This window comes from Panthera tigris, chromosome B2 (assembly GCF_018350195.1).
Source record: "Panthera tigris isolate Pti1 chromosome B2, P.tigris_Pti1_mat1.1, whole genome shotgun sequence".
Lineage (NCBI taxonomy): Eukaryota > Metazoa > Chordata > Mammalia > Carnivora > Felidae > Panthera > Panthera tigris.
The window spans coordinates 17,916,026-17,930,489 of NC_056664.1; the positions used below are offsets into that span (position 1 = coordinate 17,916,026).

General features: G+C 45.5%; 1 protein-coding gene across 1 annotated transcript; it reads right to left on the reverse strand.

Annotated features, from left to right (window-relative positions):
• Window positions 1-1,827: 1,827 nt before the first annotated feature.
• TMEM14C (transmembrane protein 14C) lies at window positions 1,828-8,946 on the reverse strand. Its single transcript, XM_007073110.3, has 6 exons — window positions 8,830-8,946; window positions 7,769-7,831; window positions 7,374-7,450; window positions 6,422-6,523; window positions 3,250-3,337; window positions 1,828-2,327 (listed from the first exon to the last, which is right to left on the reverse strand). Exons 2-6 carry the CDS (start codon window positions 7,789-7,791, stop codon window positions 2,273-2,275), a joined length of 345 nt encoding a protein of 114 aa, XP_007073172.1. The 5' UTR covers window positions 7,792-7,831; window positions 8,830-8,946; the 3' UTR covers window positions 1,828-2,272.
• Between the last annotated feature and the right edge of the window lie 5,518 nt (window positions 8,947-14,464).

Sequence of the window (14,464 nt, forward strand, 5' to 3'; positions counted from 1 at the left end):
TTAAACCTTTCGGAGCTGACCACTGGGATCAAACAGTTACACGGGGATCTACTGTGGACCTAAATAAATTCCCACCTCCAGGGACCCCTGTTTTCAGAGTTTGATGCTAGAACTGAAGGTGACCAAAATTGGTGCCTTTGGAAACACTCCACAACAGATGAACTGAGGCCAACACGGTGATTCAAAATCCTATCTATGAAAGCCTGGACGGATGGCAGCTTTGGGTGGCCCCATGCACATGTCACTGGCGTACGTGCATATGTGGCTGGGCTCGGATGGAGAAGACAGAAAATATAGATGAGGATTACTAAATGGATCTAACCATATTTCAAGAAGCTATTTATCAAAATGATCATAGAAAGGCTAGCTTGGAACCCAAAATGTGTCTGATGAATAAATACAGAATGAGTATTGGGGTTTTTTTTGTTAGTGTTTTGTTTTTTTTTTTTTTTTTTTTAGAATAATCTTTTTTCTGTGCTTCTGCTCTTATACTTCATAGGATTCAAACACCTGGGGAACAAGTCCACCTGGCTTTCACATAGCAGGGTTTTGGGGAAAAAAGCACTGAAGATGAAGGTTAGCTCTATGAACATATACAATACACACACTGCTCTTTGCTGCTCAAGAGAACACCCAGGTCTGATCTTTGTAACACTAACTACAAACAGTTGTTTCTTTTCTCCCCCAACACATTTCCATAAAAATCCATTCTTAAGATATCAAAAACATAATGCAATGTTCTACCTACCTGATTTTATCTGTTTTCTTCTTAGACCATAAAAGACTAATGTTTGAGAACAGTTCATAATAATCTGATCCACCAGGGCATGAAATCCTATCACACACCAATGAACTATTTGTAAATGGATTTGTCTTTGTAATTTAAAGCATGAATTTGGTAGCACTACAGGATAAAAGGCAATTACTGACTATGCCAGGAATTAATGGGGCACTGTAATTTAATCAATGTATTTGCAAGTATGTGACATCAAGCAATAACCCCTTCTGATCTGTGAGTAGTTATTAATAGCAGCCTGCAAGAAAAGGGCCTGAAGTCTCAGTAGACCAAAAGCGTAATGAGTCACTGCTGTGATGGGGCTGTCCAAAAATCTTATTTTGATCCCAGCTGCATTAACAGAAATGCAGAGTCTCAGACACGGTACCTTGGTCGCACCCAACTTGTGCAGAGCTCCAGGCATTACGACTGAAGAGCAGGCCCAGGCAGAAATGTCAAAACCATGTTACATAAAACGAGAATGAGAAAACCAGGACTCCTTTCAAAGAGTTTAAGGAGACACATGATACTGATCAGTAAGTGCCTGAATTACACTATAAATACAATCAACAGCAGTTAGGGAGGAGGGAAGCCGCAAATATCCCTTTTTTTCGAAAGAGGGGGAAGCTAAAGTAAGAAGGACCAGATGGGAGTTAATTCTCAATGCTGAAAAAAGGAAAGTGAAGTGAAAATGTGTCAGTACCCAGTTAATGTGTGTAGAGACCAAATTAGATAACTCAAGTTTCCCACAGGTCTTTTCGTTTCACATTTATAGGTTAGCTAATTAACCACAATTTCATTTTTTCTTTTTCATTCTGTTGCTGTTGTTACACAGTCCTAACCATAGAAATCCTCACTAAAGATCACCTTTAAAACAAGCTTCGATGCAATGTACAATCAAGTCATACATAGCTTTCCTTGGTTCTTAAATTATTCAAAATACATAATTACTAAATAAAACATTAACTGAACACTTCCACGTTCCCATAGCTTCCTGCCATTCACATCCCAGTCTATGTTCTAGACAACTCTGGCAACGAAGACACCATAGAAAATATTAATGGTAAATTTTATTTTCATTGGTATTTCATTTAACATAATTTCAAAGTAGGTCTGTGCTCTAAGATGAGCCAAAAAACAGAAACCCTAAAGCTCATAAGAGATGTTTTTCACACTGTTCTGAGTAGGGCATGGGGTTTGGGGGTCCCCAAAGTTGATACCTAACGTTTTACCCTTTGAGGTTTTACCTATAGACACAGAAAGAAGAGAGAACATCAACACACAAGAATCAAAGTGTAATAAGGAGCTCTTGGGTTACAAACTACCACCTCTTTAAGGCTGTAGTGAAATGAATGATTTCTTCTGCAAAGTTCAATGTCATTTTTTTTTTTTAAGTAAAATGTCAGAATATGTGAAAATGCTGCACTTGTTTCTCTTAATACACTGATATTGGAGAAGTTTGTAAAATCTTCATGAGTCCAAGCTGGGACATGACTACTACTGATGGGGTCTATTCAACACGCTAATTCCAAGTTTGGCGACCATCAGCAAACTGTTCAAAAGAAACACATAAACAAAAACACATCAGGTAAAGAACACAACAGGTACTCGACTGTTTTTTTTTTTTTTTTAAGAAACTAAGACTACAGGCCCTTCGCAACTACATGAGGAGACGCCGAGGCCGAGCAGGCAGAGGTGGAGACTTCATTCTTGGAAACACGAAAGTAGTAACATGCGAAGGGGCAGTCTTGCCCTGCACCCGCCTCAAAATGGTACGTGTGAATTGGGAGTTCCTAATCTCACTGCCAATAATTCAAAGAGATGAGCAAACTGAAGGCTGAAAGACCAAGGTCTCTCGGGGTCACTGAGCTAGTTAATGGTAGATTTCCGGTCTCCCAGTTTACTGCTCTTGACCTTGGTGTACACGGACTATAAAGCATTATGCCTGACAGCATAACTATGACTGAAGTCAGGTTAGTGATCTTCTTTCGAACAGATTTTTAAAAATTCTGTCCTCAGAGTATCTTTATCACACGTAAGGAAAACGTTTTTAAAAACAATCTGGTCTGAGTTTTGTAACTCAAGTTAGCCAGCAGGATTCAGTCAAAACTCCCTTTTAACAAAATGGTCAGTGATAAAGGACACCCACACGTCTAAGAAATCTGGAATGCACGCTGAAAGTCGCAGAAAGAGCCGCTGTCAGGGCTTTGCCTGAAGCTCCTTCTGACGGAGGCAGGAGCCAGGATGGACCAGATTGCAAACGTGACAGCAAAGCCATGAACTTACTTACTTCATTCTGACATCAAATCAACTACTGTTTTTGCAGCCTCTCCTATTTGTGTGTAAATTAAATCATTTCGGTTGATGTCCAGCATCAGGTATACCAACACAAGTAAATTCTGGAATGTACAGTGTATCTGGGGCCCTAAACTCAACTCCATCCCGGTGACGAACGGCAAGGGAACAGAAAATACCTGGCACCCGCGATTAAGCCCGCAGGCAGAAATTTCCCAGAGTGGTAGAATCTCATCCCCATAATGCCAGCTAAGGTTCCAGATGTAGCTGAGGGGAAAGACAGAAAGAATCGAGTATCATTACATCTTCTATACGGGAGAACCAATGTCCCACCCACCTTTCAAGGGCCAGATCCCCTCTCATACCATCTCCTCCACGCTGGGGGAGCGCTGGGGGTGCTCCGTGGCCACCCGCGCCCTATAGGACTAAGTACAAAGACTGGAATATAAGGCCCTCACCATCTGGGCCAAACCTGCCTTCCCGGCCTCACTACCCACCATTCTTCCGCCATAGTTTTCTCCACATTTGCGGTAGGTCTTCTTCTATTCCCTGTTGATGTATTTACCTTAACTGTATGCTCTGCTAGTCAGCATGTGAAGACCTATTACATGTATTCCCATGCACTCACTGCACTAGGTGCTGGAGGGCAAAACTACCATCATAAAAGGCCTCTAAGAGGATCCCGCCTATTCGGGAAAATGAGGAAAGGATTTGCTGAGGAAACGAAGACCAAAAAGCCAAGATCTGAAAAGGAGTGAAGAGCTAAAAGGGGGAAGAAAGCACATTCCAAGAGAGGGGATAATAATGGTGGGGCCTTGTGGTGAGAGGGAACCGAAGGCTCAACTGTGGCCAGTGAGGAAGAGGGGCCAGAGCACAGAGCCCTGACAGCCATACTGAGGACTATGTTCTTCGGCCCAAGAGCAATGAGAAGCCAACAAAGCATACCAAGCAGAGGGATACGTGAACATAAGAGGACTGTAAAATCAGAACTCGAGCTGCTCCATGGAGAACAATCCGGAGGGAAACCAGAGCATGTCGGGATACCACTGAAGAACCTCCTCAAGAATGCAGGTCAGATAAGGGGTACTGGGATGAGAACGGTGGCCATGGAGACACAGAAGGAGACACTTCAGGGTATGGGCTGGAGGTAGTGCAAATAGGGACTGACTGCTGAAGGAGACAGAAAGATGGGAGGAGGACAAGATCTAAATGGATGGAAAACACCGGCACCAAACACATCTGTAAGGACATGAGGTTACGTTTGGGCAGATGCCTGGAGACAAGATTTCAAGCACACAACCTTTACTTATGAGTAAAGCTTGGAGGAGTGATGCCTTTCTGAATCAATTTTCCGTTTCAATGGTAATTTAAGGCCTAGACCCCAATAACACTGCCAAGCAAGACGGTATAAAGAAGATACGGGGCGCCTGGGTGGCTCAGTCGGTTAAGTGTCCGACTTCGGCTCAGGTCATGATCTCAAGGTCCCGGAGTTCGAGCCCCGCGTCAGGCTCTGTGCTGACAGCTCAGAGCCTGGAGCCTGCTTGGGATTCTGTGTCTCCCTCTCTCTCTGCTCCCTCCCCCGCTCATGCTCTATCTCTGTCTTAAAAATAAACATTAAAAAAATTAAAAACAAACAAAAAAAATATACAAAGAGCCAGGTCTTAAGAACTTAAATATTTAATGGCCAAGAAGAAAGATGGGTCAACAAAAGAGAACGAGAAAATAAGAAGGAAAACAGGAGAGTGGAAAATGGCTTGGTCTCCTATGCTGAAAAAGCTAAAAGGACAACTAGAATGAGGATTAAAAAATGTACAGTCGGGTTGCCTGGGTGGCTCAGCTGGTTAAACATCTGAGTCTTGATTCCAGCTCAGGTCATGATCCCAGGGTCATGGGATTGAACCCCGTGTCGGACTCCACACTGAGCATGGAGCTTGCTTGGGATTCGCTCTCTCTCTTGCTCTTCCCCAGCTCAGGCACACGCTCTTTCTAATAAGTAAATAAACACTAAAAGTATATACACTGGATTTTGAAAATCCAGGTCACTGACAGGCTCAAGGAAAGCTATTTCCATGGACAAAGGACACAAAAAGGGGGGTCGAGAATGTGAGAGGTGAAGAAGTAAAAACAGGGAGTAGAACGGATTGTTTTAGGGAAGTTGCTGAAGGGGAAGAAGAAGGGCAGGCAACTGGAGAAGGAAGTGGGGTCACGAGAGGTCCTTTCTTTTTTAATGGGTAAGAGAGGACACCTTTGAACATGAGTGGGAGGGATTCACCCGCAGGGCAGAACACAAATAAGAGATGACATCTCTGGCAGCATAACACCCCAAGAAGGTGGGGAGAAGAGACCCAAAGCGTGGGTGGAGGGATTGGCCTTTGAGAGAGAAACAGCACAGCGGAAGGCCTGGGTGATGATGGCATGCTGGAGCCTCCGTGTGATGACTGCTGTTTTCCTTTACGTAGGCAGCGAGGGCAGTTGCTGAGAGCAGGAGTAGAATCAGACACGAGGATAAAGGAAGCCTAAAAGTCATTCAGGAGCTTGAGCGAGGGAGCTGGGAGGCAGAGCTGAGAGCGGGGCGCCTCCTCCTTCCACGGGCATGCCCCAAATCAGCCGCCACGACCTCCCTTCCCAACCCGTGCCAACTTGCACGAGCCACTCGGTCAACACACTTGTTCTCCCCACCACTCTTCTAAGGGCCGGCACTGCACGTGTTCCCACTCTGCGTATCTGGGGAGACGGCGAGATGTCCACGCTCCCGGCAGAATGGCTGATGTGTGGGGAGAGCTCAGTGAAAATGCACCCCAGGCCACGCTGATAAGAAGTGATCTTCCTCCCCGGTGCTGCTGTTTGGGCTGCTCACGGGGCACTTCAGCAGCCCCGCAGTCACCCCAACAGCATCAGTCAACGTAAAGGCTCCTCGAAGGCAAGGCCTATGCCAGACATTCAGCTTAGTTTTAAAGGGCTAACACGTGACTTGCAAAGGCAAACAAACGCACTATTGAGGCAAACCTCACCCAGGCACGTGATCCTCCGGTAACGGTCAAGCACATGCTCTTCAGTGGGCAGACATAATGATTACGAGACGTCTACTTGCCTTGTACAAGCTTAACACTAATTCCGTTGGCTAGACCTAAATTGTGAGTCATGAAAACCTTTCCGTATTCTGTACATAGAAAGTAAACAGAAATCAGCACCACTCTCCCCACTCCCAGTTTTAAAACTTCCCCAGCACTTGGGCAGAAGTAGTAAAACTGTCTTCATGTGAAGATCCTGCCACATGCCACCGAACCAGAGCCTTTGGGTAGAATGTTCTGGATACATAACTGTACCAGAGAGACAGGGAAGTGGACGTACCTAGGAAAACCCAAATGTTCCTCGGATCCTGAGACAGCTGATAGGCACCCAGGCCTGCTAAACTTCCGAAAAGAAGGCCAGCAGCCAGTGACGGGACGCTACCTGCAGAGAAGCAAACACAGTCCTGCATTATAACGTCAGACACTCATCAACAGAAGTCACCAGATTTCCTTTCCCTCCAGGGGAAAACAGCCAAGAGAATTTCTCTCAACACAGCTCATAACCAAGGAGCTCTCAAGCAGGCAAATGTGTGCGGCGTTTGCTATTTTACGGAGAAGTCGGGGTAACGTCACATTATTCCTCTCCTTTTTAATATTCAGACACTTGCATCTGGGGACCAAAGAAGGGCTCCTGACCAGGCCTGATGAACCTGTCAAGCGTTGGAACTGTCCACAGGCAGAACCTCAGGCAAATCCCCAAAGGAGAAGGAAATAGGGGCAGTGAATTAAAACAAAACAAAGCCTGGAGAGTAAGAATTCTGGTGTGTGTGTGTGTGTGTGTGTGTGTGTGTGTGTGTGTGTGTGTGTGTGTGTGTTGGGGTGGGGAATGCAGGCTAGGAAAGAGGTAGAAACAGCAGGTTTGCTGATAGAACTATGCCTGATGAGAAAAGAGGTTTCTGCCTACTCCAAAGAGCACAGAGATAATAACACCCTGGGGTCAAGGCAGATGTGTGGTAGTCGATGATAATAACAATCTACTACCACTCCTGCCCGGCATCTTAGATAAAGACACCAAGAACAAGGGAGTAGACAAGAAGCTTGACTTAGGTCAGCCAGATAATGGGAAAGCAAGTGCAGGGGCAGCTACGGGACTGAAAAGGAGCCTGTACCCCAGCTAGAGGGCTTCAAACAAACCTGACTCAAACAAGACTGAACTCTGGGGACCCCGGGGACTCACTCTCTACCAGCAACAACGTGAAGATCTTAAGAGGTCAGGTAGCTACAAACCATACCTGCTTTCGCATAGCCAATGATCCCACCAGAAGCGACCAGTGCTGCATAGCCAAAGCCAATCCAGTGTAAAGGCACTCTGAAAATAAAAGAGTAAGAAACCAGTGCCAACCATGTCTAAAAAATAAAAACCACAATCACAGGATGGGACTAAAACGTCATCATTCCAGAACAGTCATATCACTGTACAAATGAAAATAAAGCCTAGAGGTTAGAGGACTTGCCTGGAGACAGTGACGGAGCCGGGACTCAAACTCAGGTTCCCAGCCTACATGACCAATGCTCAGATACCCCAGGCTGTCCGGCACTCTACACTTAGTGCACTTTTCAGATCAGGAAAGAAGCTCTGGTTTTGAGAAGTTCTTGGCTATTCTACTCCCAATCACTGTGTACTTACAGCGGGCCAGAGTCCTTCTGCATTGTTCTCTTTCACTCCAACAGAAGAGTACACCTGCTGCACCTGGGAACGAGGGACTGGATCAGAGGTGGTAAACAGCACGTCTCTCTAGCAGTCAGAAAGAAGTGGATCCTAGTTCCAGCTCCACTCCTTAGCAGCTAAGAAGTAATGGACAAGCTCCCAACCTCTCTTAACCCTCAGTTTCCTTCATTGTACCATGAGGATAAGAATGGTACAAATTTCCTACAGCTGCTGTGGGCATTAAACAAAATAATAAGTAAACGTGCTTAGCCGCTAGTAAATGCTGAGCAGATACCAACCATTTTGGTAATAACCTCCATTCCAATAGCACAGGACTACAGGAAACAGCAAAATTCACGGACCAGCTCTGTCCAGGTGATAAGTTTACCTTTTCACCAGCTAACCAAATTATTACTGAATCGGAAACTAAGTATCTCCTGTAACCTTAATTCAACTATTTCAGTTACCCCTTTCCACTCCTGCCCAAAGAACTGAATTCTTTCAAAACTCAACACTTGCAAAACTTTCAGACAGCTATTTAATTTTGCATCCAATTCCTAACTCTTGTTAGACTGGGGACGGTGAGGGGGGGTAAAATACAGGAAAGTCCAAATCATAATTAACGTGGAACACTTCGCTCTTGGCAAAGAAATGCATCTGGTATGGTTTAACTTGAAAGCAATACAACCTTTTGTTTAAATTTTTAATTGTCGGGCAGGGGCTACTTGGAATTGTGCCAGTCATTAATTGCAAGTAGCACTCAGCGAGATTTTCAAGCAGCAAAAGCAATAAAACCCCCAGGAAACTAATCACCGCTACGCTACACTGGTAAGCACTGGCCTCCAGAGCTCAGGGGTTCTGCAAGATTCACGACTACTTTAAGGAAAGCAGAAAATGCACGACTAGAAAGGAAACTGTGACGCAGCCTAAAGCCCCTGCCTGGATCCGGGGGACAACGAGTAAGCGGCAGCAAAGCCTCTTATATAACCCCAAACAAGTCAAAATGATATAAAATAGTAATTAATTCCCAAGCACCGAACCTCTTTCCCCTACGACTGCACCGGTCGACCGCGGGGTACCAGCGGCGAGGCGTGGGAGTCCGGGCCCCGCCGGAAACGTCGCGACGCGCTCTGCGTCCCGAAGGCAAGGCGGACCGAGGGGTGGGGCGGAGCATGGGGCGGGGCTTGAGGGGGAGGTGTCGCGGCGCGCGCATGCGTTCCAGGAACGGGAGACGCCTGGGGCGGGGCTTGGGAGGTAGCGTCCAGGCGAGCGCTCTGCGTCCGGGAGGTGGGGCGGAGAGTCGCGGCGCGAGACTGGAGTCCCTACGCCGGTGTTCCCAATCGCCGCTCCGGCCGTGCTGATCGGCCTTCGAAGCTCGGCTCGCCAGCAGCCCGCCTGAAACCCAGAATTTGAGTCGGGTCTTTCCAAGTGGCTTCGCGAGCTGGGCCAGGTTAACCTGGTGTAAACCAAAGGCATGCCATCCGGGAGGATTCTCACTCCCCGAATCACGGTTTTTGCCTGCCATGGTTAAGAACTACTTTCTTCCTGCAGAGCTGGTGGCCACAAGCCAGACAATAATGTGGCTTTATTGTTATCTGAGAAGCAACTTAAAGGAAGGGAGAGGATAAGTGAAATATAATTTCCTACTACCGCAGTATGCGCCAGTGTCCACGAAACATCATCTCCACTCCCTCTCCAGATTGCGTCTCTTCCCTGCGTTTCCTGCGCGACCACTCAATCGCTGTAAACCAGAATTTGGATGTTATCCTTGACGTCTCTCTCCCCTTCATCCCCTGTAAGGATCAACGTAGATAAATCTTATAAATACAGTCTTCAGTGAAAAAAAGGAGATTGCAGCTCCCGCATCTTCCAAAACAAAACCTTGTCACTTGCAACATCTCTTAACCTTTCAGATACCCAAACTGAACCCTGTGGTTACCATCGCTGATTCTTACCAGCCAAAGCAGATAAGGACTAAGAAGAACCATTGGTAATTCTAGTAGGCCAGATCCTCACCAAATTACTGGAAGACTCCGCTTAACAACCAACAACGGGACCTATCTTAACCACCTCGGAACGGACTTAGGGATGCACGCCTCCCGATACAGGTGTATACGTAAACCTTAGTTATCACCACCATGATCTTACCCCTGCCCTTTAGACTTAAATTGAACCACAGAGGATTAAGTTAATTACCTACAACTGTAATGCTTGGTAGAGCTGTTATTTGAAGTAAGGTCTTTCAAAACCTACACCCTCACCTTTATGTTGTATTGCCTCGTCATTCCTCAACCCGTAGCACACCCCATTTCTCTGTGTGTAGCCCCAAAATTTATTGTCAAATACATTGGCTCTCTGCTCTGTTTCAGTTAGTTACAGAGTAAACCAAATTAACGATTTGTGTTCAGTAATGTTTCTCATTGGCATTAACATATTTTAGGAGATAGCTCAGTTCTCAGCTAGGAACCCCTGAGCCACAAATGTGTCAATGGAGTGTGACCAAGATCGTGTGAGGGAGAAGTTTTTAGTCCTCTGGTCACTGGGGCTTCTTAACAGGTTGTTTCTGTTTGTTTCTTTCACAGAGGCCTAGGGTCCAGACCATGTTCGGTAGACAGACAAACGTAGCCACGCACATAACCAGAGCAGTAAAGTCCGTCGGCCAAAACGGAAGAGCTTGTGAAGAAGAAGGAATAGTGCCTCAGTTTCAGCATTATTTGACCCTTTTTGGAACCTCATTCATGTGTGACTTCACACATTAAGAAATCCCAAAACAAAAATGTCAAAAACAAATTCCCGGTTGCAGTGTTTCACCTGACGTCTACTGAGGATCTACAATACCAGTTTCTAGGTGTTCAGGATTATTTTGTAGCTTTGAAGAGGACCATCATCCATCAATAAAACCTTTCCCCAGGAAATTGATGAGTGAGGTTATGAAAAAATATTGCCTGCGTTCTCAACCCACCCTATCTGCCACATGCTTCTGGGACCTCATTTATCAGAAAGAAAACATGCGGCGTGTTAATTGTAAGCCAGACACTGCATGAAGTGCTTTCCGTAGATGAACTCGTCTAATCTTCATACTAACCCTTGGACTAGAGACTCTTATTATCTCTTGCTTTCAAACACAAGAGGAGAAAGAGGTTACCTAATAGGGACATGGCCACTGGCCTTAATAAATGGCAGAGCTGCCCTAACTCCTTTCGTCTGTTCTCGATACAGTGACCAGAGCACTCCTGTTATGAGTCAGTTGTGGATACATATGCTCAAATCCCTCCAATGGCCCCCTTTCTCGCGCCCACCTCTGAGCACCTGCACGTGCTGCTTCATCAGCCCAGAGCTTCTCCCCAGATCATCTCCCAGCTCACTTCCTCACCTCCTTTGTCTTCATTCGAAGGTCACCCGCTCAGTGAGGCCTTCCCGGATTATCTGGGTTAAAACTGCAATCCCTCCGCAGTTCCCTCCACGGCTTATTTTTCTCCATGACGCTTACCTCCATACACAGTATGCTGTAAAACTTACTGACTGCACAATCATCCTCCCACCCAGCACGTAAGTTCCTTGAGAAGGATGTTTATGCGGCGCTTGGAATGGTGCTTGGCACACAACGGCTGCTCAGTGAGCATGGACTGAGTGAGAACAGACGTGGAGTAAGAGAGGCCGGTCTGCAGAGAGAAGCGTGAAGACAACGCGTGGAGTTGGAGACAAGGTGGAGAGACCGCCCTGACTGCACCCTCTCCCTTTCTGAGCTCTGGTTCTCTTCTGTCCGACGCACCTGTGTCTTTGTTAAAACTCCAGCCCCGTGCCCTCTGTTTAGAATAGCCAGAGCAGCTTTTTTGTGTCTCGCAGCTAAGTCTCTCTTAGCTGAGACAGCACCCCATTTCCTCTGCCAGAAATGCCCTTTTATCCTTGTCTAAAAACTCACATCTCCTTTTTTTTATTAAAGTCCTCAGTCAAGCGGCCCCTGACCATCCCAGGCCATTACAGGTGTTCTGCGAAAGGGAGGTGACTGCCAAAAGACCTCCAAAGACCAAAGGAGCCGCTAGACCAAACAGAAAGGCCGACGAGTCTAGCTTGACAAGAAATGGCCCCTTAGTAGGGGGCTTGTGGACGGAGTGTTCCTTTGGCTGCCACAAGACAAGTAGGTCTCTTGGATCCCACTCGCCCTAAGACTTGCTTTTCGAGTGCCAGGGGCAGGGAGTATGATAGGAAAAGATAGGATTCAGTAGGCAGAGAGGGAAAGGTGAGGACCGGAGGTCCCTGGGTGTGGAAACACATATTTTGGGACAATGCTGGGAGCATCTGACCACAGAAAAACTCCCTCCGGCGTACGGTTCCTCTTAAGAATGTAACAGTCACCACCTCCTCCCTCTCAGGTTCCCCTCAGGAATTTCACAAAAGGTCTTTTGTGAAAGACAGACCATAAAAGGTATGACCCACAAGGAATGATATGGCCACATAGCACCCACAATGGAATCGAGCCAATAAGGAATGGACAACCCAGCACCTAGAGTTCTCTCACCGATAAGAGGAGGACCTAAGAAGGAACCCGGGGGAAGGGAAGGGAGGGCTGACCAGAATTATAAAACAAAGATCCTTACCTAGTGTTGTGGGTATTCACCTCCAAATGCCCCCGTCTATAAAGAGACATTTCATACTATTTTTTTTAACTTTTTTTAACTTTTATTTTTGAGGGACAGAGCGTGAGCAGGGGAGGGGCAGAAAGAGAGGGAGACACAGAATCTGAAGCAGGCTCCAGGCTCCGAGCCGTCAGTAGCCGTCAGCAGAGAGACCGACGCGGGGCTCAAATTCACAAACTGCGAGATCATGACCTGAGCCACCCAGGCGCCCCCTAGTCTTACTTTCTAATCTTCTACGCGAATAAACTTTTGCCTGCTGCTCATTTTGTGTCCACTTCTTCATTCTTCAAAGCGCCGAGACAACAAAACCCGGGGTATTGAGGCCAAAAAAAAAAAAAAAAAAAAAAAAAAAAAATCCTGCAACAGAGTATGTGCTGAGGGACCACCCAAGAGGAGGATGTTAAAGACTAGGTATGTTTCTTAAATTCCACATATGAGTGAAATCATATCTTTGCCTTTCTGACTTATTTCACTTACAAACATAGGCGAAAGGAAGGAAAAAAATAAAAACGGAGGGAGGCAAACCGTAAGACACTTTTAAATACGGAGAACAAACAGGGTTGCTTGGGGATGTTGGGAAGATGGGCTAAATGGGCGATGGACAAGAAGGAGAGCACTTGTGATGAGCACTGGGTGTTATTATAAGTGATGAATCACTAAATCCTACTCCTGAAACCATTATTATACTGTATATTAACTTGGATTTAAATTTTAAGTAACTGGGTGCCTGGGCAGCTCAGTCAAACATCCAACTCTTGATTTAGGCTCAGGTCATAATCTCACGATTCATGGATTCGAGCCCCACGCTGGGCTCTGCGCTGACCCTGTTTGGGATTCTCTCTCTCTGCCCTTGCCCTGCTCGCACACTCTCTCTCTTAAAATCAGTAAACTTAAGCTTAAAAAAAAAAAAAGAATAGGTATGTGTCAGTCATATTTGCAGGGCAGATCAAGGATGTTATGCACCGAGGGTATACTTAAGGGTGTGGTTCAACAAAAGGAAAGAAGGGAGGGGTGCTCAAAAAGGCTTCAGGCTATAGGAGAGTCATCCAGGCAGATCTGTTCACGTAATGTGTAATTATTTACCAACTTTCGTCCTTTAGGCTGGGATCACACTTTTCCTTTCAGCACCCAGAATCTAGGGTAGCGCCTGGCACAGGGCTAGTGAACAAAGGAGGGGGAGATATAGGTGACATGGTGCATTCTGAATTGGGAAAGAGTGAATCTGGGAAGAGAATCTGCTCAGACACCAGTATCAAAGTGGATAATTCGACATGTAGATGGCCAAGACTATGTGCAGACTGTACATAGAGGGGAAGGACAAGTAGATCAACAGAACAGAATAGAGGGCCCAGAAATAGACCACCACAAATACAGATGACTTTTGAACAGCTCAGTTATGGGCCCTGACCCTTCAGGCAGTCAAAAAATCTGCATATTAACTTTTGTCTCTCCTCAAAGTTAATTAAAAGTCTACTGCTGACCAGAAGCCTTACTGATAACACAGTTAACACATATTTTGTATGTTATATGTGAATTATATATGTGTTCTTACAATAAAGCTAGAGAAAAGAACATGCTAGGAAAACACAAGAGAAAATGCATTTACAATACTGTATTTATTGAAAAAAATCAGTAAATGGACCCATACAGTTCAAACCCACATTGTCCAAGAGTCAACTGTACAACCAACTGATTTTTGACAAAGGAGCAGAGGTAATACTACAAAACAAAAATAATCTCTTCAACAAATGGTGAACTGAACATCTATGTGTAAAAAAAAAAAAAAATATCTAGACACAGACCTAACATCTTTCACAAAACTTAACTCAGGATGGATCACAGACCTAAATGGAAAATGCAAAACTGTAAAACTCCCATAAAGAAACTTAAGAGAAAACTTAGATGACATTCGGGGATGGTGAAGCCTTTTTAGATACATCAAAAATATGACCCGTGAAAGAAATAATTGATTAGCTAGGCTTCATTAAAATTAAAAACTTCTGCAAAAGATAATATTATCAAGAGAATGAGAAGACAA